The 23,106-nt window shown below is 48.0% G+C and overlaps 3 protein-coding genes across 9 annotated transcripts; 2 read left to right on the top strand and 1 right to left on the bottom strand.

Annotated features, from left to right (window-relative positions):
* Positions 1 to 118: 118 nt before the first annotated feature.
* fbxo3 (F-box protein 3) lies at positions 119 to 7,273 on the top strand. Of its 3 annotated transcripts, none has more exons than XM_062561570.1 (12): positions 119 to 259; positions 535 to 694; positions 3,847 to 3,936; positions 4,021 to 4,184; positions 4,274 to 4,388; positions 4,459 to 4,663; positions 5,363 to 5,408; positions 5,484 to 5,568; positions 5,648 to 5,770; positions 5,853 to 5,968; positions 6,107 to 6,214; positions 6,302 to 6,607. In XM_062561570.1, exons 2-12 carry the CDS (start codon positions 603 to 605, stop codon positions 6,406 to 6,408), a joined length of 1,251 nt encoding a protein of 416 aa, XP_062417554.1. In that variant the 5' UTR covers positions 119 to 259; positions 535 to 602; the 3' UTR covers positions 6,409 to 6,607. The 3 variants fall into 3 exon arrangements, with proteins under 3 accessions (XP_062417554.1, XP_062417552.1, XP_062417553.1); XM_062561568.1 differs by lacking the exon at positions 119 to 259 and having other exon boundaries at positions 550 to 694; positions 6,302 to 6,384; positions 6,465 to 7,273; XM_062561569.1 differs by lacking the exon at positions 119 to 259 and having other exon boundaries at positions 550 to 694; positions 6,302 to 6,384; positions 6,468 to 7,273.
* A 3-nt stretch (positions 7,274 to 7,276) lies between these two features.
* On the bottom strand, positions 7,277 to 10,280 carry LOC119212784 (chromosome alignment-maintaining phosphoprotein 1-like). 2 transcript variants are annotated; one of them, XM_037463535.2, is made up of 3 exons: positions 9,819 to 10,280; positions 8,564 to 9,480; positions 7,277 to 7,936 (listed from the first exon to the last, which is right to left on the bottom strand). In XM_037463535.2, the coding sequence occupies exons 2-3, from the start codon at positions 9,474 to 9,476 to the stop codon at positions 7,578 to 7,580; spliced, it is 1,272 nt and encodes a 423-aa protein (XP_037319432.2). In that variant the 5' UTR covers positions 9,477 to 9,480; positions 9,819 to 10,280; the 3' UTR covers positions 7,277 to 7,577. The 2 variants fall into 2 exon arrangements, with proteins under 2 accessions (XP_037319432.2, XP_037319442.2); XM_037463545.2 differs by having other exon boundaries at positions 10,143 to 10,235.
* A 609-nt stretch (positions 10,281 to 10,889) lies between these two features.
* On the top strand, positions 10,890 to 23,040 carry LOC119212495 (NHS-like protein 1). Of its 4 annotated transcripts, none has more exons than XM_037462960.2 (10): positions 10,890 to 12,373; positions 14,318 to 14,437; positions 14,584 to 14,684; positions 15,824 to 16,085; positions 16,405 to 16,536; positions 16,628 to 16,920; positions 16,996 to 20,500; positions 21,422 to 21,485; positions 21,592 to 21,636; positions 22,011 to 22,139. In XM_037462960.2, exons 1-9 carry the CDS (start codon positions 11,743 to 11,745, stop codon positions 21,617 to 21,619), a joined length of 5,136 nt encoding a protein of 1,711 aa, XP_037318857.2. In that variant the 5' UTR covers positions 10,890 to 11,742; the 3' UTR covers positions 21,620 to 21,636; positions 22,011 to 22,139. The 4 variants fall into 4 exon arrangements, with proteins under 4 accessions (XP_037318857.2, XP_037318848.2, XP_037318840.2 ...); XM_037462951.2 differs by lacking the exon at positions 21,592 to 21,636 and adding an exon at positions 22,432 to 23,040 and having other exon boundaries at positions 10,891 to 12,373; positions 22,011 to 22,312; XM_037462943.2 differs by lacking the exon at positions 21,592 to 21,636 and having other exon boundaries at positions 10,893 to 12,373; positions 22,011 to 23,040.
* The last annotated feature ends 66 nt before the right edge of the window (positions 23,041 to 23,106 follow it).

A 23,106-nucleotide genomic window follows, 5' to 3' on the forward strand; every position in this document is an offset into this window, starting at 1 on the left:
TTTAATCAATGTATGTATTATACGGTTGAATGTTCCTTGATTTGTGTATTCATATCATTTGTTTGTGTTATTAATGATTTGAAGGCGTATAACCATCTTTTGTCTAGTCCCTGCAGATGGTGTAACAGTAACAGCCGTCCTCCGGCTGCAATGACGGGATGAACTTGGTTCCTCAGCTGAGCCAACATGAGCAGATACCGGGTCTTAGGTCACAAACACCATACACAAGGATTCCCGTGAAGCTTTAAAAGAAATGAAGGTAAACAAATCAAAACAAATATTGCCTTATAGGAAGGAAGGACTCTGCTCCTTTACTGCAGTAGTTCTTTCACTAAGGAAATACTGAAATTACTACTTCAATAAAGAAAAGTAAGATAACTTATTATTTAGATATCATAGTAATGTGTACAAAATATATTCTCTGTTATTATTAATCATTATAGATGAAGCTCCTCCAATAAACACAAATGAATACGTGTGCGTAAATGTATTTAACTTCTTTCGGGAGTCACTGTGCTTCCCCCTTTTGACCAGCAGGCGGAGGGACGCGGCTCAGCGGAGCCGATAAAAGAACAAACGAAGAAGAAAACAGTGATGCTACAATGTCAGCTAACGCGGAGCTCCGGATGGACCAGCTACCTTCGGACCCGCTGCTCCACATCCTGTCCTTCTTGAGCTTCAGAGACCTAATCCAGTACGTAACGGACCCCGAGGCCCAGTTCTGTCCGGAGGGAGACGAATCTGTAAATGATGTAACCGCGGCTAACTGTAGCTGCTCATTAGCATAGCCTAGCCTAGCATCTAAACTATCGGTTACCTATGTGCTTATTTGTCATTAAACACTGATAATGTCGCGTTGTTGGTTGAATACAGAAAGTGTCGATCCAAAAAAATAGGTAAACAGCTGCCATTTAGCACAAAGCTAAATTTAGCCACATTTATACGATTATGCCTCCAGCAAACAGCTGCTATTGTTTTGTTTACGTTTTTTCTGAACTGAACGACGGCACGTTGTTATGACGTCAACAATAAAAACAACAATAGGAAGTACTCAGATGCGTTACTGTAGTAATAGTACTCCCACTACCCTGTAAAATACTGTAAAATGTAGATAACTAATTGAAGGCGAGCTATTTAACCTTCCAAATGTTTCACTTGCCAAAACAAAAGTTACTTTATTGTGACGGAGCAGCAGTTATTTTACTTTGAAGGAGTTGTCGTTCTTTTGCTGTGAAGGAGCCGTGGTCATTTTACAGTGAAGAAGATGCACGTCTTTAATTGGGGAGAAGCTGTTGTTCTTTCACCATAGCTCCCTGTCGGTCTGTAATAGTAGTTTTATTGTGATAGAGCTGTGGTCATTTGACCTTAACTTCCTTCCTCTCTGTAGTCGTAGTTCTTTTTACTTTGGTGATTTGACACTAGTTGTCTCTCTAGGATGCATCCTTGTAGCCTCCAGCCTTCGTAGACCTTCTCCTCCAACAACCGCATAGGCTGAAGCAAAAGGTCTCTGACATGGGACGGTCTGTCCTACGGGGCACTTCCTGCTTGCGTCATCAGCTTTACCGCTGCTGCTCCCGTTGCCTAGCAACCTGCTGAGCTTAACAATAAAAGCCTCAAAACCCGAAAAAATAAAGAAGATAAACTTAATTTAGGAAGATATGTTTCTCCTCCGGAGCATGACATATTTCAGGCTGAGAGAAGAACATTTTCCGGTTATTTTAAATTAAGTTAATGTATAATACAGCTAAAAGTAATGTTGCAATCTTAAGGCAGAGGAGTTTCCATCAATGTTGTCAATAAAAACCACAACACATTTATTTAATTGTATCCAAGGACTTTTTCTTTTTTTCTTGCATAGGAAACGAGCTACTGTATCTACTGTATAGATTATGTCCACGGAACAGCAGCTTAATGTCATGGTTCTCCTTCAGCTTGATGCTTCCTCCTGCTCCATAAAACACAACTAAATGTAAAGTTAGTTTATAATCACAACACAAAAGGAGCAAAGCAAGTTCCGTTTCTTCTTATTCTGTAACATTAGTGACTTACAAAGTGATATTTCAAGTTCATAACTTGTCTGCTTGAGCTCACTTTGATCCATTTCTGTTGATGATATGAAGTATAACTAAATATAAAACTGTCACAGTGTGTGAAATGTGAAAGTTGAGTCATTAAAGTGACTCACTAATATCAGGCGAGTTTCTGTTCGCGGTAACGTGAGATGCTCGTTGTGTATTTTTTATAAATGTGTGTTGGTACATTGATGTTCATAAGAATAGCACAAGGGGACCCAGGACGAAGCCTTGAGGAACTCCAGTAGTAAGAGGACAAGGTTCCGACACAGATCTACTAAGGTCCAGAAGGACGAGGACGGAGGGGATGGGGTGAAAGAGGGAAGCGATGGCGATAGAGGTGCAGTCGGTGGGACACAGGTAGTAGGAGAAGGGTTCGACAAAGCGGAGTCTCCACCCGGGAGACTGTCAGCTATTTTACTGACAAAGTGTCCCGGGGGAGGGGGGAGGAGGACTGAGGGGTTCGAGGAGGTTGGTTGATTTGAGTTACTTTATTTGAAGGGGCTGAGGTGATTTGACCTTCCTGTCTGTAGTTGCAGTTACTTTATTTGAAGGGGCTGAGGTGATTTGACCTTCCTGTCTGTAGTTGCAGTTACTTTAATTTGAAGGGGCTGAGGTGATTTGACCTTCCTGTCTGTAGTTGCAGTTACTTTAATTTGAAGGGGCTGAGGTGATTTGACCTTCCTGTCTGTAGTTGCAGTTACTTTAATTTGAAGGGGCTGAGGTGATTTGACCTTCCTGTCTGTAGTTGCAGTTACTTTAATTTGAAGGGGCTGAGGTGATTCGACCTTCCTGTCTGTAGTTGCAGTTACTTTAATTTGAAGGGGCTGAGGTGATTTGACCTTCCTGTCTGTAGTTGCAGTTACTTTAATTTGAAGGGGCTGAGGTGATTTGACCTTCCTGTCTGTAGTTGCAGTTACTTTAATTTGAAGGGGCTGAGGTGATTTGACCTTCCTGTCTGTAGTTGCAGTTACTTTAATTTGAAGGGGCTGAGGTGATTCGACCTTCCTGTCTGTAGTTGCAGTTACTTTAATTTGAAGGGGCTGAGGTGATTTGACCTTCCTGTCTGTAGTTGCAGTTACTTTAATTTGAAGGGGCTGAGGTGATTTGACCTTCCTGTCTGTAGTTGCAGATACTTTAATTTGAAGGGGCTGAGGTGATTTGACCTTCCTGTCTGTAGTTGCAGATACTTTAATTTGAAGGGGCTGAGGTGATTTGACCTTCCTGTCTGTAGTTGCAGTTACTTTAATTTGAAGGGGCTGAGGTGATTCGACCTTCCTGTCTGTAGTTGCAGTTACTTTAATTTGAAGGGGCTGAGGTGATTTGACCTTCCTGTCTGTAGTTGCAGTTACTTTAATTTGAAGGGGCTGAGGTGATTTGACCTTCCTGTCTGTAGTTGCAGTTACTTTAATTTGAAGGGGCTGAGGTGATTTGACCTTCCTGTCTGTAGTTGCAGTTACTTTAATTTGAAGGGGCTGAGGTGATTCGACCTTCCTGTCTGTAGTTGCAGTTACTTTAATTTGAAGGGGCTGAGGTGATTTGACCTTCCTGTCTGTAGTTGCAGTTACTTTAATTTGAAGGGGCTGAGGTGATTTGACCTTCCTGTCTGTAGTTGCAGTTACTTTAATTTGAAGGGGCTGAGGTGATTTGACCTTCCTGTCTGTAGTTGCAGTTACTTTAATTTAAAGGGGCTGAGGTGATTCGACCTTCCTGTCTGTAGTTGCAGTTACTTTAATTTGAAGGGGCTGAGGTGATTTGACCTTCCTGTCTGTAGTTGTAGCTTCGTTAGCAGGCGGCTCTGTGACTTGTCCAAACACAACCCCCTGTGGAGGACCCTCTGCTGCAAACACTGGCTCCTGACAGAGTGAGTACTGCCATTGCTTCTTTAAAGCTCCCCCGCCTCTACAGGTCAGAGGTCAACCCCCCCCCCTCGTTGGTGCGTCCACAGGGCCGACCGGCTGCAGAGCGGGGCGTCCTGGCGCTGCCTGTTTCGTCAGTACTACGTGGACCTGGGCCGCTACTTGCAGTACTACCCGGTGCTGAAGAGGGCCTGGGAGCAGCTGAAGGACTTCCTGCAGCAGAGATGTCCTCGTATGATTGCCTCCCTCAAAGGTCTCCCTACTCAACGCGTACTTCCTGTTCTGAATACGGCTGTACTTGTACAATGACGCGTTCTGGGGTGCGTTTGTTTCCTCCGTCAGAGGGCGCCACAGAGGTGGAGCTTGACGACATTGAGGTTCAGATCGGCTGCAGGCTTCCGGATGACTACCGCTGCTCCTACCGGATCCACAACGGGCAGAAGCTGGTGATCCCAGGGTGGGTGTCATGGAGTTTCTGCCTCTGCTGGTTCCTGTCCTGTCTGACCCCCACCTGTCTGTGTCCTCAGGCTCATGGGCAGCATGTCCCTGTCCAACCACTACCGGTCGGAGGTCCTGCTGGACGTGGAGACGGCGGCCGGAGGCTTCCAGCAGAGGAAGGGGATGCGCCGCTGCCTCCCGCTCACCTTCTGCTTCCACACGGGCCTCAGTCAGTACATGGCCCTGGAGCCCGCTGAGGGGCGCCGAGTGTACGAGAGCTTCTACCCCTGCCCCGTACGTAGCCCTTCAAAATAAAGGCCGACATGTTTAACAGCGAGGGACAAATCGTGAAAAGTCTAAACATTTTGAAGCAAGTGACCGTATTTTATTTTTATGCAAAGGAACCTGTAGTTTTTTTAGGGGGTCATAGGTCTTTAAATGTAGAAAAGCTGTAGTTTTATAACAGTGAATGAGCTGTACTTGTTTAAATGAATCATTTGGACTTATTATTATCTTATTGTGACTGAGGCAAAGCAGCATGGGTCATGACCGAAGGAACCAGGTCACGGTACAAGTGGTGAAAGGGGTCTCCTCAGGAGAGAGGCTGGCGTCTCCCTCAGAGAGGAGGAGCTCTGAGTAGAGACGCTGCTCCTTTGCGTTGAAAGGAGCCAGTGGAGGTGGTTTGGGCTTCTGGTAAGATGCCCCCTGGTCGCCTCCCTTGGGAGGTGTTCCAGCCAGGTCCAGCTGGGAAGAGGTCCCAAGAAGACCCAGGACCAGGTCAGAGCTGGTAGACGTGGGAAAGGGACGTCTGGGGTCCTCTGCTGGAGGTGGTGCCCCTGCGACCCGACCCCTGATAAGTGGTTGAAGATGGATGGATTTGGACTCTACTTTGGGATTGTTTTCTAATTCTTTTTACTGTGATATATTTCTGTGATGATTTTATTCTACGTGATGATAAAACGGTTCATCAACCTCTTCATGTCTTCGTTTCAGGACCAGACGGCTCAAGACCCTTCAGCCATCGACATGTTCATCACAGGTGTGTTCTTCATGAAGAGTGTAGAATGTATTTTGTTCAGTCTCTGCCTGGAACTCAGTGTGTTGTTGTGCTCAGGCTCCTCCTTCTTCCAGTGGTTCACCTCTTACGTCCACAACGTCGTCACTGGAGAGTACCCCATCATTAGAGACCAGATCTTCAGGTGACCGTGATCCGCCGTGGGAGCTGTCACCCAATCTCATGGTGATGAGTCATCATCTGGTTTGTCCACCTGTCCTCAGGTATGTGCATGAAGACGGCTGTGTGGAGACAACAGGAGACATCACGGTGTCTGTGTCCACCTCCTTCCTCCCGGAGCTGTCCTCGGTGCACCCTCCACACTTCTTCTTCACCTACCGCATCAGGTGCGTCCATCTTTCTACCTGTCTCTATCACCCCGTCTGTCTCAAGCACTTTCTACCTGTCTCTCTCTCCGTGTCCTTTCAGAATAGAGATGTCCGTTGCTGCGTCTCCGGAAGCTTCCTGTCAGCTGGACAGCCGTTACTGGAAGATTACAACCTCTGACGGCAACGTGGAGGAGGTGCAGGGTCCCGGCGTGGTCGGTAGGCTGCTGGTCACATGACCACCTGTACTGCACAGGGGCTGAAGGGCACCACTTAGCTCTGTGTGTGTGTGTGTGTGTGTGTGTGTGTGTGTGTGTGTGTGTGTGTGTGTGTGTGTGTGTGTGTGTGTGTGTGTAGGAGAGTTTCCAGTCATGACACCAGGGAAGGTCCACGAGTACGCCAGCTGCACCACCTTCTCCACCCCGACGGAGTACATGGAGGGTCACTACACCTTCCACAGACTGGGTAACCATAGCGATGCTTTCTATTGATAGAAATGGTCATTCCCACCAGCAGCTGTAGCTCTAACGCTGTGTCATCGATGTCTCGTAGCCAATAAGGAGGAAGTGTTCCATGTGGCCATCCCTCGCTTCCACATGATCTGCCCCCCCTTCCGAGAGCCGCTGGTCCGAACGGTAAAGGACGACCACGCAGCATGAGGTCATAGCTGCTGGATGAGCTGGCCCGTTAACCTCAGCGTGTTTAACCCGCGCAGCAGAAGGTGGCGGAAAGCTACGCGTCTCGCTTTGACCGCGACGACGAGTTCTGCGACGAAGACGGCGACGACTTCGGCGACCCGAGAGGAATTAAGAAGGCTGCCCGCGGTTCGGCCGACCTCAGGGAAACCTCGTCGTCATGGAAACGCGACCGGCAATATGCAAAGAGCCAGAATGATTGACAGCAGCAGATTCTGGGAAGGTAACCGTCAGCGGGACAGTCGCTTCCACTGGTTCCAACTGACAGTCCGATGAGGTCATTGTGGGACAACTTCCTGTTTCAGTGGCGATTGTTTGTGTGTGAAACGAAAATCTGTTATTTGATGGTTAAAGATTCTCTTAAAGCTTTTTTCCGCTGCAGGAACCAAACACTCTTTAACTATTTATAGATGAATCTGCAATTTCCTACATTAATTACAGTCTTCAAATGTCTCGTCAGTCCAATATGATTTAAAACAAGGCTTTTATTATTTGATCCAAGATGTTTCAGATATATTTTACTGAAGGAATGTTTTGATAATCAGGAGTTCATGTACAATTACTCTTAGAAAGTGTTGTATTTATACCTATAACATTTGACTTTCATCAGGTTAATGTAGACTTCCTGCAGTGGAAACTCGTGTGATGGTAGGTTTTTTTCATCGGTTACAAACTCAGTGTGATGATCTATTAGAAGCTGGGCTTTTATTTTGAAAAGTGTTTCCTTTGCTGTGCTTAGCATTGTTTTTTCTTATTCGATGCATCACTATCATGTGATTGGCTGTTTCCTTTTTGGTATGTCTTGGGTTAAATAAATAACAAATATCCATCTCTGGTGTTTACTGTCCTGTGGTCGGGCGACCAATAAATAAAATTTCACAATAAATGCCTCCTGGATAGGACCTCTTAAACAACATTTTTACTACAAAATAAAAGCCCCTCCTTTTTTATAAGCGAAGCATAATTCTTACAACCCTGCTTTTGAGGAAGGGTTTTTTCTTTTTACAATAAAAGTCCCCACCAACGTAACATTTTGAGCAACCACTTTTCCTTTCACAATAAAGCCATTTTAAAAGAGGGAGGCCTTGAATAACCGCATTAACCAATCAGGTCTTTTATTCATGCCACTTCCTTCAGTTATCATCATCCTCCTCTTCCTTCTCCATCCCACTCTCAGTTCTCCTCCTCTTCCTCTCCTTTCTCTCCTCCTCCTCGTCTTCGTTCTCCTCTTCCTCACCCCCCAGCCGCCCCCCTCCGGGCCCCAATCTCCCTCCGTTCTCCTCTCTGGCGTTGCAGCGGCTGCAGTGCCTCCTGAACCCCCCCAGGAAGTGTGACCTGAAGCAGCAGAAGGGGCAGGCGTAGCGGCCGGGCCGGTGCTCCGCCCTGACGTGCTGCTGCAGCCGGCTGGGCAGGAAGAAGCGGCGTGCGCAGCGCTGGCAGGCGTAGGGCCGCTCCACGTCGTGGCAGCGCACCACGTGGTTGATGGCGAAGCCTGCAACACAGGGACAGTGCATTGTGGGTAACGTAGGCACGGAGAGGAGGCGAGCCGTGCAGTTTAACCTGCAGAACTCAAATATCTTTAGCGCAGAGTAGCACCATTACTGTGACTTGTCATGAATGTGATTTGGCATATTTTGATGCACTTGTTTATTATTGAGCAGCTAGTTCTCAGGAATGTGTTGTTTTTGTTTAATTCGCTGTTGGTGGAGGATGTTTACATCAGCTCAAGAAACATGTGAAAAAGATTACTAAGTGAAGACAAAGTTCTTGTTCTCGTTCCTCTCGGCCAGCGAGGTGGATGAAGGTGTATGAAGACGGGTGGAGAGAGAGGGATAAATGATTGATTGATGGTCGCCTGTGGTTTCTGGAGGAAAAGCATCATTAATGAACTCAGTGGAATCGATACTTTGGTGGTAAGGAAAATATCACATGACGTTTCACAGGATTGAATGTTGTTAACAGAATCTCATCGAAGCAAACGGTTTATTTGTGAGATTAGGATTGAGTAGAATTAAACGATTTTAAAGGTGTATGTTCGTCACACGTGGTGTGTTCAAGGACCGCCAGAAAGACTGCATTATGTAACAATCAACCTTTTACACAGGAAGTGATGCGCTACCTTTCAGTTTGGTCTTCCAGCCACAGATCAGACACACAAAGCGGTTTGAGATAAAGCGCACCACCTTGGCTGTGGCCTCCATCTCTTGCTTTAGCTGCTCGCCGCTAAGCCCCACCGCCCCCTCCACCTCCTCGGTGGGCCTGATGGCCTGGGAGGCGTAGGCTTTGGGGATGTTGTGCTTCCTCACTGCGTGGTTCACTCCCAGAGCTTTCAGCTTGCTCATCCAGCCGCAGATCAGACAGTGGAAGCCCAGGCCATCGAACATCAGCACCTCCCCATCGCGCTCCTTCTGGGTGGGGGGCACCTCCTCATCGTGCTCCTTCTGGGTGAGGGGCACCTCCTCATCGCGCTCCTTCTGGGTGGGGGGCACCTCCTCATCGCGCTCCTTCTGGGTGGGGGGCACCTCCTCATCGCGCTCCTTCTGGGTGGGGGGCACCTCCTCATCGTGCTCCTTCTGGGTGGGGGGCACTTCCTCATCGCGCTCCTTCTGGGTGGGGGGCACCTCCTCATCGTGCTCCTTCTGGGTGGGGGGCACCTCCTCATCGCGCTCCTTCTGGGTGGGGGACACCTCCTTCTCACTGCTCCTCTCCCTCCCTGCAGCGTCTGCCTCCCCCGGCTGCCCCCCTCCCCCCCGGTCCTCACAGTGCCTGGAGATGAGGTGCTTGTAGAGTTTGGGGAAGTCTCTGCAGGTGAAGAAGCAGTCTGCGCAGTGGAACAGCCTCGCACTGCTTTGGTACATCACGATGTTGCCTAGGCGACCGACGGCCACGCCCTCCAGGCGGGCAGGGTGGGCCGCTGCCACGTGGGTGAGCTGGTGGACGTGGCTCTTGGAGAAGTGGCCGCAGAGGGGGCACTGCAGGTGGGCCGCCGGGGCTCCGCCCACCTCACCTGGAGTCGGGTCGAGGTTGGGCATTGCCCTGTGAATAAAGTAAAGTAATACTCTATTACTAGTTAGCCTTATACAGACAGACAATCATGTATATTATTGAGTATATAAAACTTATATTAAGTAATATGTATGAAAGGTAATTCACGTTGGCCGATTTTATTTGTTTTAATAATTTAATCTAGTACAATTTCACCCTGATCCTGAACGGAATAAAAGTAATATTGTTGTCTACTAAAATATCCTAAAATAATGACATAACGTTAATTGTCAGCTCTACCCAAAACCCAAACCGTTCATCAGACTACTACAATTTCACCCGATTAAAGCCAAATGATGTAAAAACACGTGCGTGTTTCTAGCTCATACCTCCGACTGCTGCGTGGTGAACAAAAGGGCCCAGCTAGCTGCCCAGCTAGCTACCCAGCTAGCTGCCCAGCTAGCTGCCCAGCTAGCTGCCCAGTTAGCTGCCCTGTTAGCTGTCCCGTTACCTGCCCAACTAGCTGCCCTGTTAGCTTCCCAGCTAGCTGCCCTGTTAGCTGCCCTGCTAGCAAACCAATTAACCCGCTTTAAACACCCATTTCAAACTGCTCCCGCCACCGGATGTGCTCGCGAAATCAACCTGCAGAACCGGAACGCGCCGCTGAATTACTGTAAAAGAACCAACTTTACGGTTCTAAAACGTGTTTTTACCGGAACCACCGAGTAGCTTCGGTCGCTGTTTACATCGAGCAAACCAATCGGCTCGCTCTAACAGTGACGATGGACCAATCACTGCGAGGAAGGAAACCAAAGGCTTTCTTTTGACAAGTCTCGCGATATCTCAGCTGCACTTTAAATTCTAGAGTGATCAAATAAACATGTACATACATGTAATAAATTATTAAAACATGATTAAATGTAGTGACTGTTTATAATTGGACTCAAATAGATCAACCTTTACTACTAAGTAATAACTACTATACTATTTTAATATTAATTTTATTACGAAATGTTAAACAAAGGCTTAATGTTTTCATGTATTTGTATAAATTGTTAGAAATTCTTACTCAACACCGGGTTCCTATCATTAAACAGGACATTTTAACAAAATTCTTTAAGGTATGAGCAGTGTTGAAACACGACCAAGAGGCTGCTCAGAGGGTCTCATCCTTCCAATGATCTACTGGAGATGACAATTAATGTGTGTCTGTGTGTGGGGGGGGGGGGCAGGACACACTAAGGTGATTAATGAAGCTATTTCTGGCCTAAGGAGCAGGTACCTGTTGTCTTTCAGCCAGGGCTGTGTGTAATAAATGATGATAAATATATCATTAAGTAACACTGTACATTTCAAGTACATACTTGAGGTCCTACTTTTGGGCTATAAAAAATAAAAATTATATTTCATATAATATAAAATAGCTTTTAATTTATTATTTTAGTTATTTATAAATGTAGTATTTTTTTTACGTCTTTATTTGTTTAAATATTGTAAAAAAGATGTTATAAACTGCTGGCTACTGGCTATAAACTAACCAGTGACTAAAGTTAACGTGGTAAACGCACAGCAGCAAATATTCACAATGACAGCTCAAAGTCCTTTGATACAGTTATTGATCAGAAGTGTGTGTCTTATTGCAGAGTCGATGTTGGTGAAGTCTCCAGGTTCACTATCAAACGGCATGTGGCGCTGTGAGGTAAATACCTATCGGCTATCTGCAGGCTGGATAATCCCTGAGAGCAGATTAGAGCCGGGAGGAGTCGCCACGACGACACTCCTGAGGAAACATCTCACTCTTCGTGGTCCAGGAACAAGACCACTCGGAGACACACAGATTTTATTGTGAAGGAGTCCACTGCGTCTTTTGATTTGCTGATTGAAAGAAGTTTTCAGATAGTTTGAACAAATGTCCTTCATTGCGAACCTTTTACGCTTTTATTGTGAAGCTTAAAACAACATTTGTGCCACCTACAAAAAGGGCTTTCACTTTCACCTATTTTTCAGTCTTTGTAAGGAGGACTCCTGGCTGAGGACTATTTTTACTCTGGTTTTATTTCCGAAAAACGACATTGATTTTAAGCTGTGTGAGATTGTGTATTTCATGTTCGTACTTTGAAGGACACCTTTCATGGATTCAAAATTCAGGAGGACCTTTTACAACTGAAAGTTGATTGGACATTTATTGTGAAGCTGACTAGAAATACACCAAAAAAAGGGGGTCTTTATATGATCTCTGAGGCTTTTATTGTGAAATGACATACACGATGTGATCTGTCTTGTAGTTGCGCCAGACTTCGAACTGAGGAAAGGATGATTCCCTATGTGGAGTGTCTTGGCGGGGAGGGGGCGGGGCCTGTCGTGACATCACGCTGCTGGAACGGCGGCGCCGACGAGGAGCAAGACGAGCTGCTTCCTCGCAAGATGGCTGCCCTGAAGCCGAAGACGGAGGGCAGCCTGCGCCGTCGCCTCCTCAGCGCCAAAATCCACCAGCACCACGACGCCATCCTGGGCCTGAGCGCGGGTGGTGCCTGCGGGCTGGCGACGCCCACTGGTGAGAGGAAGCCCCCGCCACCTCACAACCAAAGTCCAGGCACCAGCCCGTGGTACCGCCGCCAGCATCCCCCCCCCCACAGCCAACCCTCTCTTGCCCCAGAGACTCATGGGAAACCAAACCAGCTAACCCCCCCCCCTCTTCAGCTGCCACGCTCAACCTACCCGGTGCTCCCCCCGAGGGGCCGGACAGGCTCCTGCCCCCCCAACCCAGAGCCCCGACCCGGCTACACTCTGCCCGGCCCGTCCCGCTTCGGGGAACAAGAGGTACCATCGCAGTACCAATATCGCCCCAGCGGGAGGCGCCGTGCCGGCCTCTTCTGCTTCACATCCCAACGTGGGCGGAGCTGTGGACCAGAGGCCACGCAGGCCACGCCCCTCCTACACAGAGGTACTGCTTGGCATCCCGTAGTACTGCTAGTACTGTGCTCATTAAGTACTTCTGTACCTTTGATGGAGTCCAGATTTGTTCTCTTTGGCCCAGTTGCTGAGTGGTTGTTGATTGGTCCAACAAACCACTACACACCTGTGTGTGTGTGTGTGTGTGTGTGTGTGAGAGAGAGAAGGGATTTACAGCAGCTACAGTAAAGGATAATTCCTGGAGCAGATGACCTTTAACATGCAACAGAAGCTACTTGTTGCTGCTTTGTCCGTTTGCTACTGTGCTGTCTTCATCAGTTAGCTTCATAGCTTAGCTTCACCAGTTAGCCTAATTTGTTAGCTTAAAGTGTGAGCTTCATTTGTTAGCCCCTCCGTCCTCTGGTTGGACAGTGCTTGCTGTTGAGCCTTTATTCTATATATAAAAAGACAGTGACATTGTGTCCTACTTCCTGTCTGACTAATTGAACTAATTCAAGCGCTGACGAGCAACAGACAGTAATGAGCTGCTCCACTGGCCCAGTTACTTGCCCCACTTTGACTGGCACTGGCCCTGTTAGTGACTGGTGGATTACCAGTACCACTGTGTATTATTATTATTATTATTAGGAAACTAGAAATGCAGCTCTCTGATTGGCTATCAGGCCTCCACGTCACTGCTATAGATCTCAAAGTGTGCTAAGCTGCTGGTAACCATAGTAACAACACCGGTGAGAGACTGTCTATTCCCTCTTTAAATATCACTGGGACCCTTTGCACGACTCTGTGGACCCAAGGTGACCCCCTTAAATTCGTTGAGTTTATGAAGGAGCATTTAAACCTCCTCAAGGACCATTTAAAGGTCCCGAAGGACCACCGGGACCTTGTCAGGGACCCATGAAACCACCTCAGTTCTCTTTTAGAGGCTGAGGAGAATCCTCAATTACTTTGCTCTCAGAGTGTGGTTGTCCTCATAAAGACATAAACCAGAGAATACAGAAAATAAAGGATGACCCTTCACACACACACACACACTCGTACTACCTTCATCTACACAGCATGTGTGTACTAATGAAGTATTTTGGCATAACCTTCATCACCTAGTGACACACAGGAAGGACACATGTGTGCTGCTTCCTGCAAGCGTGTGTGTGTGGAGGTGTGTGTGAGGGGTGAGATAGTGAGGAGGAGAGAGAGGGAGGAGTGGGAGGAGATCGCTGTCGCAGCGAGTCAAGCTGCATTACTGCTGCATTCTCAGGAGTGTGTGTTCCTGTGTGTGTGTGTGTGTGTGTGTGTGTGTGTGTGTGTGTGTGTGTGTGTGGCGTCGCGATGGTTCTGATCGGAACGGCGATCAAATCCGTCCTGAAATATCTGAACAGGACCCGAGGTGAGTGGGTCTGCGTGGTGAACTGGTTTTACTGGGTGCACAAGGACAGAGACGCTGCTCTCCGATTGGCTCTAAGTCGCAGGTGTGTTCAACAGCAGGTAACCGTGGCAACGACGAAGCTGACAGACTGCAGGACCCTCGTCCTTGTCACCTCCTCAAGGACCCACTGAATGTGTTGAAGACCTCTGGTACTCCTTTAGGACCATATTGGTCTTCGCAAGCACCTGGAGCTCCTTCCTGGAATTTTGGGTATCTTTTCAAGGACCCGTCAAACCCTTCAAGAACCATATGCGTCTTCTAAAGTACCTGTAGCACCTTGGAACCTCTAATATCTTTGGACACCCTTAAAAACCACATGCTTCTCAAGCACCTAGAGCACATCCATGGACCATATCAGTCGTTTCAAGTACCTGGAGCCCCTTCCTGAACCTCTCAAGTACCCTTGACTCCTCAAGGACCACATGGGTCTTCTTGAGCACCTGGACCTGTGTTTGATGACTAGTGTTTTGTGTTTGATGACTGCTGCTCCTCCAAAATAAAAGCCCTCTGGGGTCACCTTGAACTCTTGTCTCTCTCTCTCTCTCCATGCAGCAGGCGAGCCGGACAGCAAGTGGTCTGTTCACTACACTACCCAGAAGCCCCAGCGGGGTCTGCTCTTCATCCCTGCTAACGACCTGCAAGGTCAGAACTCACCAGGGAGCAGCCTCTCAGGTGATGACACAAACACATATCATTCTATTCAGAGTATAAATTGTAGTAGATTACTCATTAAAGCACAAAGATTAATCTGCAAGTAGCGATCTCATGCTTATTGTGCTTGTGTTCTCTTACATGTGTGTGCCTGTGCGTGTGCGTAGCATGTAGCGTGCTGACTCAACACTGCTGCAGCCGACCACATAGCCCTCCGAGCCCCCCCCCTTTCCCACGCAGAGGGTGGAAGGACAAAAGCAGGAGGATGGTGAGTCACACAAAATCACGAGTTGTCTCATGAATATTCATGAGGCTCAACAGATGAATACACCTGATATAAAGTACTTTATCCATGTGTTAGAGGAAGTATTTACTGTGGTAACTTAAGTATTAAAGTGTATTTCTACTGCTCTCCGCTGACCAGATTGAGCTTCATCATGTTTAGGGCTGTCAACATGAACGCATTAATGTGGCAAAGATTAATGCAACAAAAAATGTTATAGTTAACGTACCTTTTTGTTTGGAAGTTGACAGCGGAAATGAAGCTAAGCTAGCTGCTAGACTAAGCTAGCTGCTAGGCTAAGCTAGCTGCTAGGCTAAGCTAGCTGCTAGGCTAAGCTAGCTAGTTGCAAGTTCAACATGTTCCACCCGGTGGAATTCTGACTCCAAGATGATCTAATGTTTAAAACAATAATTAAACAACAGTGTCTAAAATACACGTTATCTAAAGTGATTAGTCATTAAGATTTAGTCTTTTGAAGAAAAACAAAAATTCATTGAAAACAACAATGTAACAACAACAATTGCCATTAATCGAGATTATTTAATTTTAAAATGTGCGATTAATTTGTTTATTTTTTTAAATTTATTGACAGACCTAATTATTTTTATTTTATTCTGATAATTTACATGTTTTATTCTTTTGGTTTTCATCCTCTCAGATGTCAACAATCCTCGACTTTCTCGCTCAGTCGTGTTTCTCAGTTTGTTTCAAAGTTTCAGTTTGGAGGAGAAAGGTAAACAAGGATAGAGCTAAAGTAGAAACAAGCTAAACCACAGTAGAATAGAGCCAGACTAACAAAGTAGAATAGAGCTAGAGCAAAGTAGAATAGAGCTAGACTAAAGTAGAAGGGAGCTAAACTAAAGTAGAATAGAGCTAGACCAAACAATAGAACTAAAGTTGAGTAGAGCTGGACTAAAGTAGAGTATAACTAGACTATAGTAGAGTAGAGCTAGACTGAGGTAGAATAGGCCCAGACTAAAGTAGAATAGAGCTAGACTAACGTAGAATAGAGCTTGACTGATCAGACAAGACTAGAACCAATAAGTCTAGATTTAAACTACAGGGACCAAGTTGAACTGGATCAAACCGGACTTAGTCTCTAAAAATCTGCCTTGTCTCCTCAGTCCTCAGCTTTCTCCGAAGAAGACGAACACTTCGTCTTGACCAACACGCAACCTTTGACCCCCCTGTTACTGAACCACGCCCACAGCGCCGCGTGTTGGGAGGTCTTTGGCTCGGCTGGCGAGCCAACAGCCAATCGAGATGCGGAGCAACTAGTGGACCAGGAGGTGGAGCAAAAGATCCCACGGCTTCCAACGCCGGAGGAGAGGATGAGGAAGCAGGCGGAGACGGTTGCCGCGGATATTGTCCCGATCAATATATCAGGTGGGGGACTAGACTACAGACTGTGGCTACAGATTCAGGTCACAGACTCCAGCTAAAGATTCTAAATGAAGAAGAAGAAAGTATCCATTATCCCTGTGGGGAAATGATTCTCTGTAATTAACCCCTCCCATTGAGTGGCACCAGTGTGCTGCCATAAAGGCGCTAGTGGAGCAGTTAGGGGTTTCTTGCTCACATGGAGCATCCAGGGTTTGAACCATCAACCCTGCAGTCACCAGCACTCCTTCTCTGCTCCTTGCACCAATACGGGGTCAAGGCTACAATCTCGAGCTACAGACCTTTGTCTGTCTGTTGTTTTCAGGAGAAAGTTTTGATCGTCAGGCCAGTTTTAGAAAAGTGGCCTCCAACACCGACACGTTGTCCCGGCGACCCTGCAACCTGAACCGCCACAAGACGGTTACTGGCATACTGGATGATGTCATCCGCGACCTGGGTATAAACTCTTAATCTTCACTGCTTTTATTATCTACATCCCTGCTGTGTCTTTGATTCATCTCCTCTGTTATCTGCACGTGCCGCTCCAGACACGCCTTTGGAATCTGCGGTTCTTCCGGAACAGTTCTCCACTGTTGGTCAACCTGCCGCCTCCTCCTCCTCCTGCACCTGGGAGCGGAGTTTGAAGGTCACAGAGGAAGGGCCTTCATTAGTAAGGAGGATCCGAGCCCCCAGAAGTGGAGGGCTGTCCAGCCTCATGGCCTCGCTCACATCCGGCCCACCTGTCGACTCCTCCTCAGAGCTCCATGGCCTGGTGGTTGCCTCCGCTCTGACCTCCGAGGCCTCCTTCAGGACACACAGCGCCTCTTCAACCTGCATTCAGGTCAGTGAAGGAGAAACCATGGTCACCAGTATTTCTGTAACTAAAAATTCTTAAGATGCTCTCTTGTTCTTTCAGGATCTTCATGGTTTCCCCAGTGACCTCCAGCCCATGGTGGCCTTGAACCCCAAAGCCAGAGTCATTCCCCAGGCCCCTTGTTCCTCTTCTTGCTCCTTCCCCTGCTCCTTCCCTTGCTCCCCCACCTCCTCCTGCCTCACCACCACCCCCAGCCGAGCTCCTGAGTTGGAAGAGTCTCACCTCAGCGACAGGTCCCAGAATGAGGCTTATCCTAGTTCCTCCTCCTACTGCCTCTCCTCCTCAATCCCACAGTCTCAGTTTAGCCTCCAGGCTCCGGATGACCAAATCCCTCCCTGGCAGGACCCCAGAGACTTCCAGGCGGGTCAGAACCACCAGGCCTCCTCCTCTCTGAGCGTAACCTCGTCTTCTCCCGTAAGATGGGAAGGCAGGAGTCACAGTACCTCCTTCCCTTGCTCCCGTTCAGCCGGCCGCAGGATCTCGCTACGCAAGTCTACCAGACCGCCGCCGCCACCGTTGCGTTCAGACTCTCTGAGGCGCCGGCCAGGTCGTGTCAAACCTCCCCGCTCGTCCTCCTCCTGTCCCCGGCTTGAGCGAAGCCCCCCCAATGACCCCATCATGCGATATGGGCTGTCACCCAAGACCTTTCACGACCCCTGGGTGCATCGGGGGAACTCAAAACGACGCCAGAGCGGCTTCAACTGTGGTACTGTGACGACCTTTGAACCTCTTATCCCGGACTGCCAGACGGACACAGCTGAGTGTCCTCCACTAAGCCCCGCCCAGTCACAAGACCACATCACAATGTCTTTACCATCAAGCCCCGCCCACTCACATAGCCACTCTCCCACTCCTCCAGGCTCAGATGAGGAGGGGATTAGGTTCACCCCCAACCCCTCACCAGCATCCTCCTCAGTGGCTGAGCTTCAGCGCCTCACCTCGCCTTCCAGCGGCTACTCCACCCAGTCCAACACTCCCACTCCTGGCACTCCCATCTCCTCCCCCCTTTACCCCCCCTCCCCCAGAGCCTTCTCCCCCCCCCCTGTCTACACCTCTGTGTGTAGGACAACGTCTAGGGGTGAAGGGAAGCCAAAGCCTCCAGTGCCTTTAAGGAAGTCCTCCCTTGTCTCTCCCCTCTCCTCCTCATTTTCCTCCACCTCCTCCCTATCCCTATCTTGCACCTCCTTAGACTCTTCTTCAAAACGTCCGCTTCCTCCTCCTCTTCCACAGTGTTCCTCTCCTTTGCCTCCAGTCTTCTCCTCCCACATTCGCAAGTGTCCTCCTCCTGCTCCTCCTCTTCCTCAGGCAAGCCTGCCTGCTAACTCCTTCACCAAACTCTTTGCTTCTCCTCTTCCTTCATCTTCCTCTCATCGTCCTCTCCCACCTCCCCCACCGCTCCCACCCTCTTCCCTTCCTTTACCTCCTCTTCCACCTCCTCCTCCTCCTTCATCTTTTACACCTCCTTATTTCCTACCCTCATCCCTCCCGCTACCTCCTCCACCTCCTCCTCCATGTTTATCTCTTCGTCCTCCACCTCCTCATTTCATACCCTCATCTATCCCTCTACCTCCTTCTCCATCGTTATCTCTTCCTCCTTCTCCACCTCCTCCTCTCCCACCGTCTTCTCGCCCTCCCCCTCCTCCCTACTCCTATGCCATTAGGCAGACTTCCCATTCTGATTTGTCTTCATCAACTAACTTCCCTCCACCTCTTCTACCTCCCGTTTCAGAACTCTCTGCACTGCCATTGGCTGAACTTTCACCCCTACCAGCACCTCCTCCCCTCCCTCCTGTTCCTTACCCCCCTCTCAATGCTCCTTCCTCCCGCTGCCACCCTTTGATCACCCCCCAAGCTTTGCAGGGCATCAGGCTTCGCTCTGTAAAGAACTGCCAAGGCCCACACACTAGCGCCATGCTAACCCATACTACTCAGCCTCGGTCAGCTATTGCTAACCCAGGTAATGCTAGCAATGCTAGTACCGTCCATGCTCCACCAGGCAGAGAAGCTTTTCCAGATAGTGCTGTGTTGGCTAACGTTGCTTTTGGTAGTAGCAAAGCTAGTCCTTTAATAGATAATGCTAATGCTATCCTGGCATCCCATTGTAACTACTACAGCCAAACATATAGTGACAATACACAGGGCTTTCCAGCTAGCACCGCTCTTAGGAGGCCCTCTGTGCCCCGGCCAATCAATGACAAAACTCAATCTATTGGTTACGACGAACCAGAGAGGATGGAATCCATAATTTATGCTTCACTGTTAAGTCCCGAGAAAAAGCAGAAGAACTCAACGACCCAACATTCGTCTTTACAAGAGCAGATCACAGCTCCGGTGTTTGTCGATGCAGTACTAGCTGAGGCTATGAGGAAACCGGGAAACGCAGACGCTGCTTATTGGACCTTCTCTGGTACAAGTGAACAAGATGGGACTTTACTTCTGGAGAGCAGAGAGGCATCGATAGAGTGGAGCGATGATTCTACATCCTTCAGTGAGATGATCCTGAGTAATGGGGTTAGCGGGACAGTTCGCCCAGTTGGACTCCACCCCCAAGAGAAGCCCACGCTGCTAAGGAAGCCGGAGCAGTGCGTCTTTGGACGAGGACAGAGGATCTGTGGACAAATCACACCGTCTTCTCCTAGGCTCATCTGCCAATCACGGCTTCCCGCTGATTCCTTCTGCTCACCTTTGACCTGCCCCACTTGCCCGCCACAGCACCTGGTCCACACAGCCTTACCTGTCAACACAACACCTGATGACATCTCCACGCGCCCACCTGTCAGTTCTCCTCGCAGACAGAAGCCCCCGGTTCTTAACAAGAAGCCAAGTCTCTCACCCAAAACCCTCAAACAACTCTCTGGGATCCCGTGTTTAACGGACACCGCAAGGTCTACAAGAACCATGGGTACCTTAAAGTACCCTGGAACACCGGGAACCACAGAGACCAGTAGCACCCTGGAAGGCATAGGTATCTATGGGAGTGGTGGATCCTTAGAGACTAGTAGCACCATGGGGACCATGGGTATCTATGGTAAGCGCTCAGAGAAAAATAGCACCCTGGGAATCACAGACCCCTGGATTATCAACACAATTCCTCACCAGGAAGCAGAGGCTTTGCTCTACACAAGCTTGATGAGATCATTGCTGGCTGGAGACAAAGACGAGAAGGAGACAGTGGACGAGAGAGGGATGGAGTCACCAATGATGATGACGATAATATCCACCAGGAAAAAAAAGGCCAAGAGGAGGAGGAGCTCAGGTAGGCCTCTGCTGATGATATCATCCCCAAGGCCTTCCTCCTCCTCGTCTTCCACACCCACCTCATCTGCATCCTCATCTGGAGATGAAGGAGACGTGAATGAGAGAACCCGTTGGAGCACGAGGACGATGGCACGCAACCCCAAGAGCTCCCGTGCGGTGATCGGTTGGAGCAAGTCATCCCCCCAAAAACATCTGGGGACGGGGGGGTCGCTCCGAGACCTTCAGATCCACGAGGAAAAGGAGACAGAGCGAGGAAACAAGGAGACAGAGAAGAGCAAAGAGGCAGGAGGTGAGGGGTATTTACTTGGTACTGATTACCCACATTTAGCATTATCATATTTAAAGGGCCATATGAAGGTTATGTTCTATATGCTCTATACCAGGGGGGTAGGGAGCCACATGCTGTCCACTTTGATGTCACGCGGGCCGGACCAGTCAAATCGGCAAAGGGAGGGTGCGTGCGTGGACACTGATGATCCAGTGTTGGGGGTGCGCGGAGTTGCATAATTTGTAAAACAGAGGCGCTACATATAGTGGAGAACTGTGCAGAGGAGTTACTCCACGTGTAAAACAGAAAGGGGTTGAATGTCGAACGGAACAATTTGAGCACTGCTATGCTAAGCTTGCTGCTAGGCTAAGCTAGCTGCTAGGCTACTTCCATCTCAACATCTAATGTTACCCTGCGCGGCACACAGTCTGCATTGGACACCACTGTGTCCCTAAGAGAACGTGTTTGAAAACGTCCTGCTAAATGTGGGGACATTGGCGCTTCAAACACAGCCGTTAAATGATGGAGAGTTGAGAGTAAAGTGCACGAGGACAGCAGGAAGAGTCGCTAGTTCAACATGTTCCACCAGGGGGGTTCTGCCTCCAAGATGATCAAATGTGTGTAGATTTGTGTTTAAAATAACATTAACAAATAAACAAATGTCTAAAATACATGTTTTCTAAAGTGATTGCTCATTACTTCTAAGATTTAGTCTTTTGAAGAAAAACAAACATTCATTAAGAACAACATTGTAACAACATTCTTTAATCAAGATTAATTTTTTTTACAAATTTTAAAACGCTAATTATAACCCTAGTATACATAGTGGTGTGTTTGAGGTATTATCTGTATTCCTATTTAGTATGTGTAATATATGTAGTACACGTAGTAGTGTGTAGTGTACATAATATATATATGTAAGTAGTACTCTTTGTTTTCCAGAGGATCACATGTTCGAGTCCAGTCCAATACAAACCACCGAGGATCTGTTCAAGGTCATCCACAGGTAGGACACACACTACGCCCGCTACACGTACTACATACCGGCACTCTACCGACCAATCAGCCTCCTCTCACATGTCTGCTCAACTCCTCTCCCTGTGTCTGTGAAGCAGTGCATTGTGGGAGGGCACAGCGTGAATGTCCAGGTAATGCAGGTAAAGATTCTATTTTACCTAGATCTATAGCCGGGATCCTCCTTTCTCCTTGTTACCACACCTTCCTCTTTTTCACCGCCAACTGTTCAGAATTTGTATCCATCTTAACATAACTCAATACAAATACTAAATATGTGCATACAAGATACCAAACAATTTCACTCTTACAATAACAAATTTCCTATTTGATTACGAAGTTTCCTTTCCCCTTTCTTCCGCAAACTGAAAGTGTCCAAGTTTCCCAAAAGGAAACTTCCCGTTTCCTTGTCCCCTAGCTTCCTTCCTCCCTAACCTTTGACCCTGAAGCTCCCTCACGGGTCATTTCCCTTTGAATTGTCCTTAGCTCCTCATGTTCTCGTCCCCTTGTGTCTCAGATCCAAGAGGAAGATGTTTGGAAGACGAGATTCAGAAGAAAACCGACATCCGACTCCCTCCCTCACCACCCCTCGGCCTCCTCTTCCCAGGCCTACCGCGGCTCCCAGAGGTCAAAGGTCAGACAAGAACGAGAGCTTCAAGCTCCTCTTGCTGAGGAAAGGGAGTCGGTGGGATTCGTCTTCTCGGAAATCAGCTGTTGAGCGACTTTGCAAACTTGCTTCTTCTGAGACTCCTGCTGTCCTCCAAAGGGCGACGCCCACATCGATGACGTCATCAATGATGTCACAGATGACGCTGCCGGGTACACGCAATCTTAATGGCCTCCTCACTCAGAGCCGGAACATGTCCACAATCGGGTTTGGATGGGGAAAGAGAGTTCAGAAGCAGAATCACCTCCTCTTCCTCTCCTCATCCTCACAGCCTCGTTCCCTCAATCCCTCCTGCTCCCCCCGCTGCCGCCTGAACGCCACCCCGATGATGGGCATCTGTGAAGCAGGAAGCGAGGAGGAGCGATGATTATGTGGAGGCTCTAGGAACCGAAGGGGAAAATCTTCTACTGATCCGGTCACATGTTCCACTGTCCCAAAAGACTAGACTAGACTCAACTGGACTAAACTAAACTTAACTAATCAAGGCTTGACTAACTCGAATGAAATCTACTGGTTTGAAGTAACACAGAACTGGACTCAACTGGACCACTCTAAACCTGTCCCAAGCACTGGACAGGTTGGAGCGGACCCGACTGAAGTTACAGTTACACTTAACAATGTTAATTAACTTTAGCTTGAATAATCTTTGTTAATACTTTTAAGTGAATGAGTCAGAATTTGAGCTCCGTGTCTTCTGTCTGACCAACAGGGAGGGAATGTTGGCATTAATAATGACTATAGGGAATAATATTAAGTAATTTTTAAAGCTAGAAACAATAAGTGACGTAGATTGTATATGAACACTATTACCTTGTTCCAGTTGGTTGTTTGTTAACAAAGTGGTGGACAGAAAGATGAATAAATATTATAGTAAACAGTGGCGGCTAGTGGAATCTTTTCTTTGGTAGCGCCAGCCAATCAGTTTCATCAAACATCCCAGTATGAT

The sequence above is a fragment of the Pungitius pungitius genome, chromosome 3 (assembly GCF_949316345.1).
Source record: "Pungitius pungitius chromosome 3, fPunPun2.1, whole genome shotgun sequence".
In the NCBI taxonomy this organism is placed as follows: Eukaryota; Metazoa; Chordata; class Actinopteri; order Perciformes; family Gasterosteidae; genus Pungitius; species Pungitius pungitius.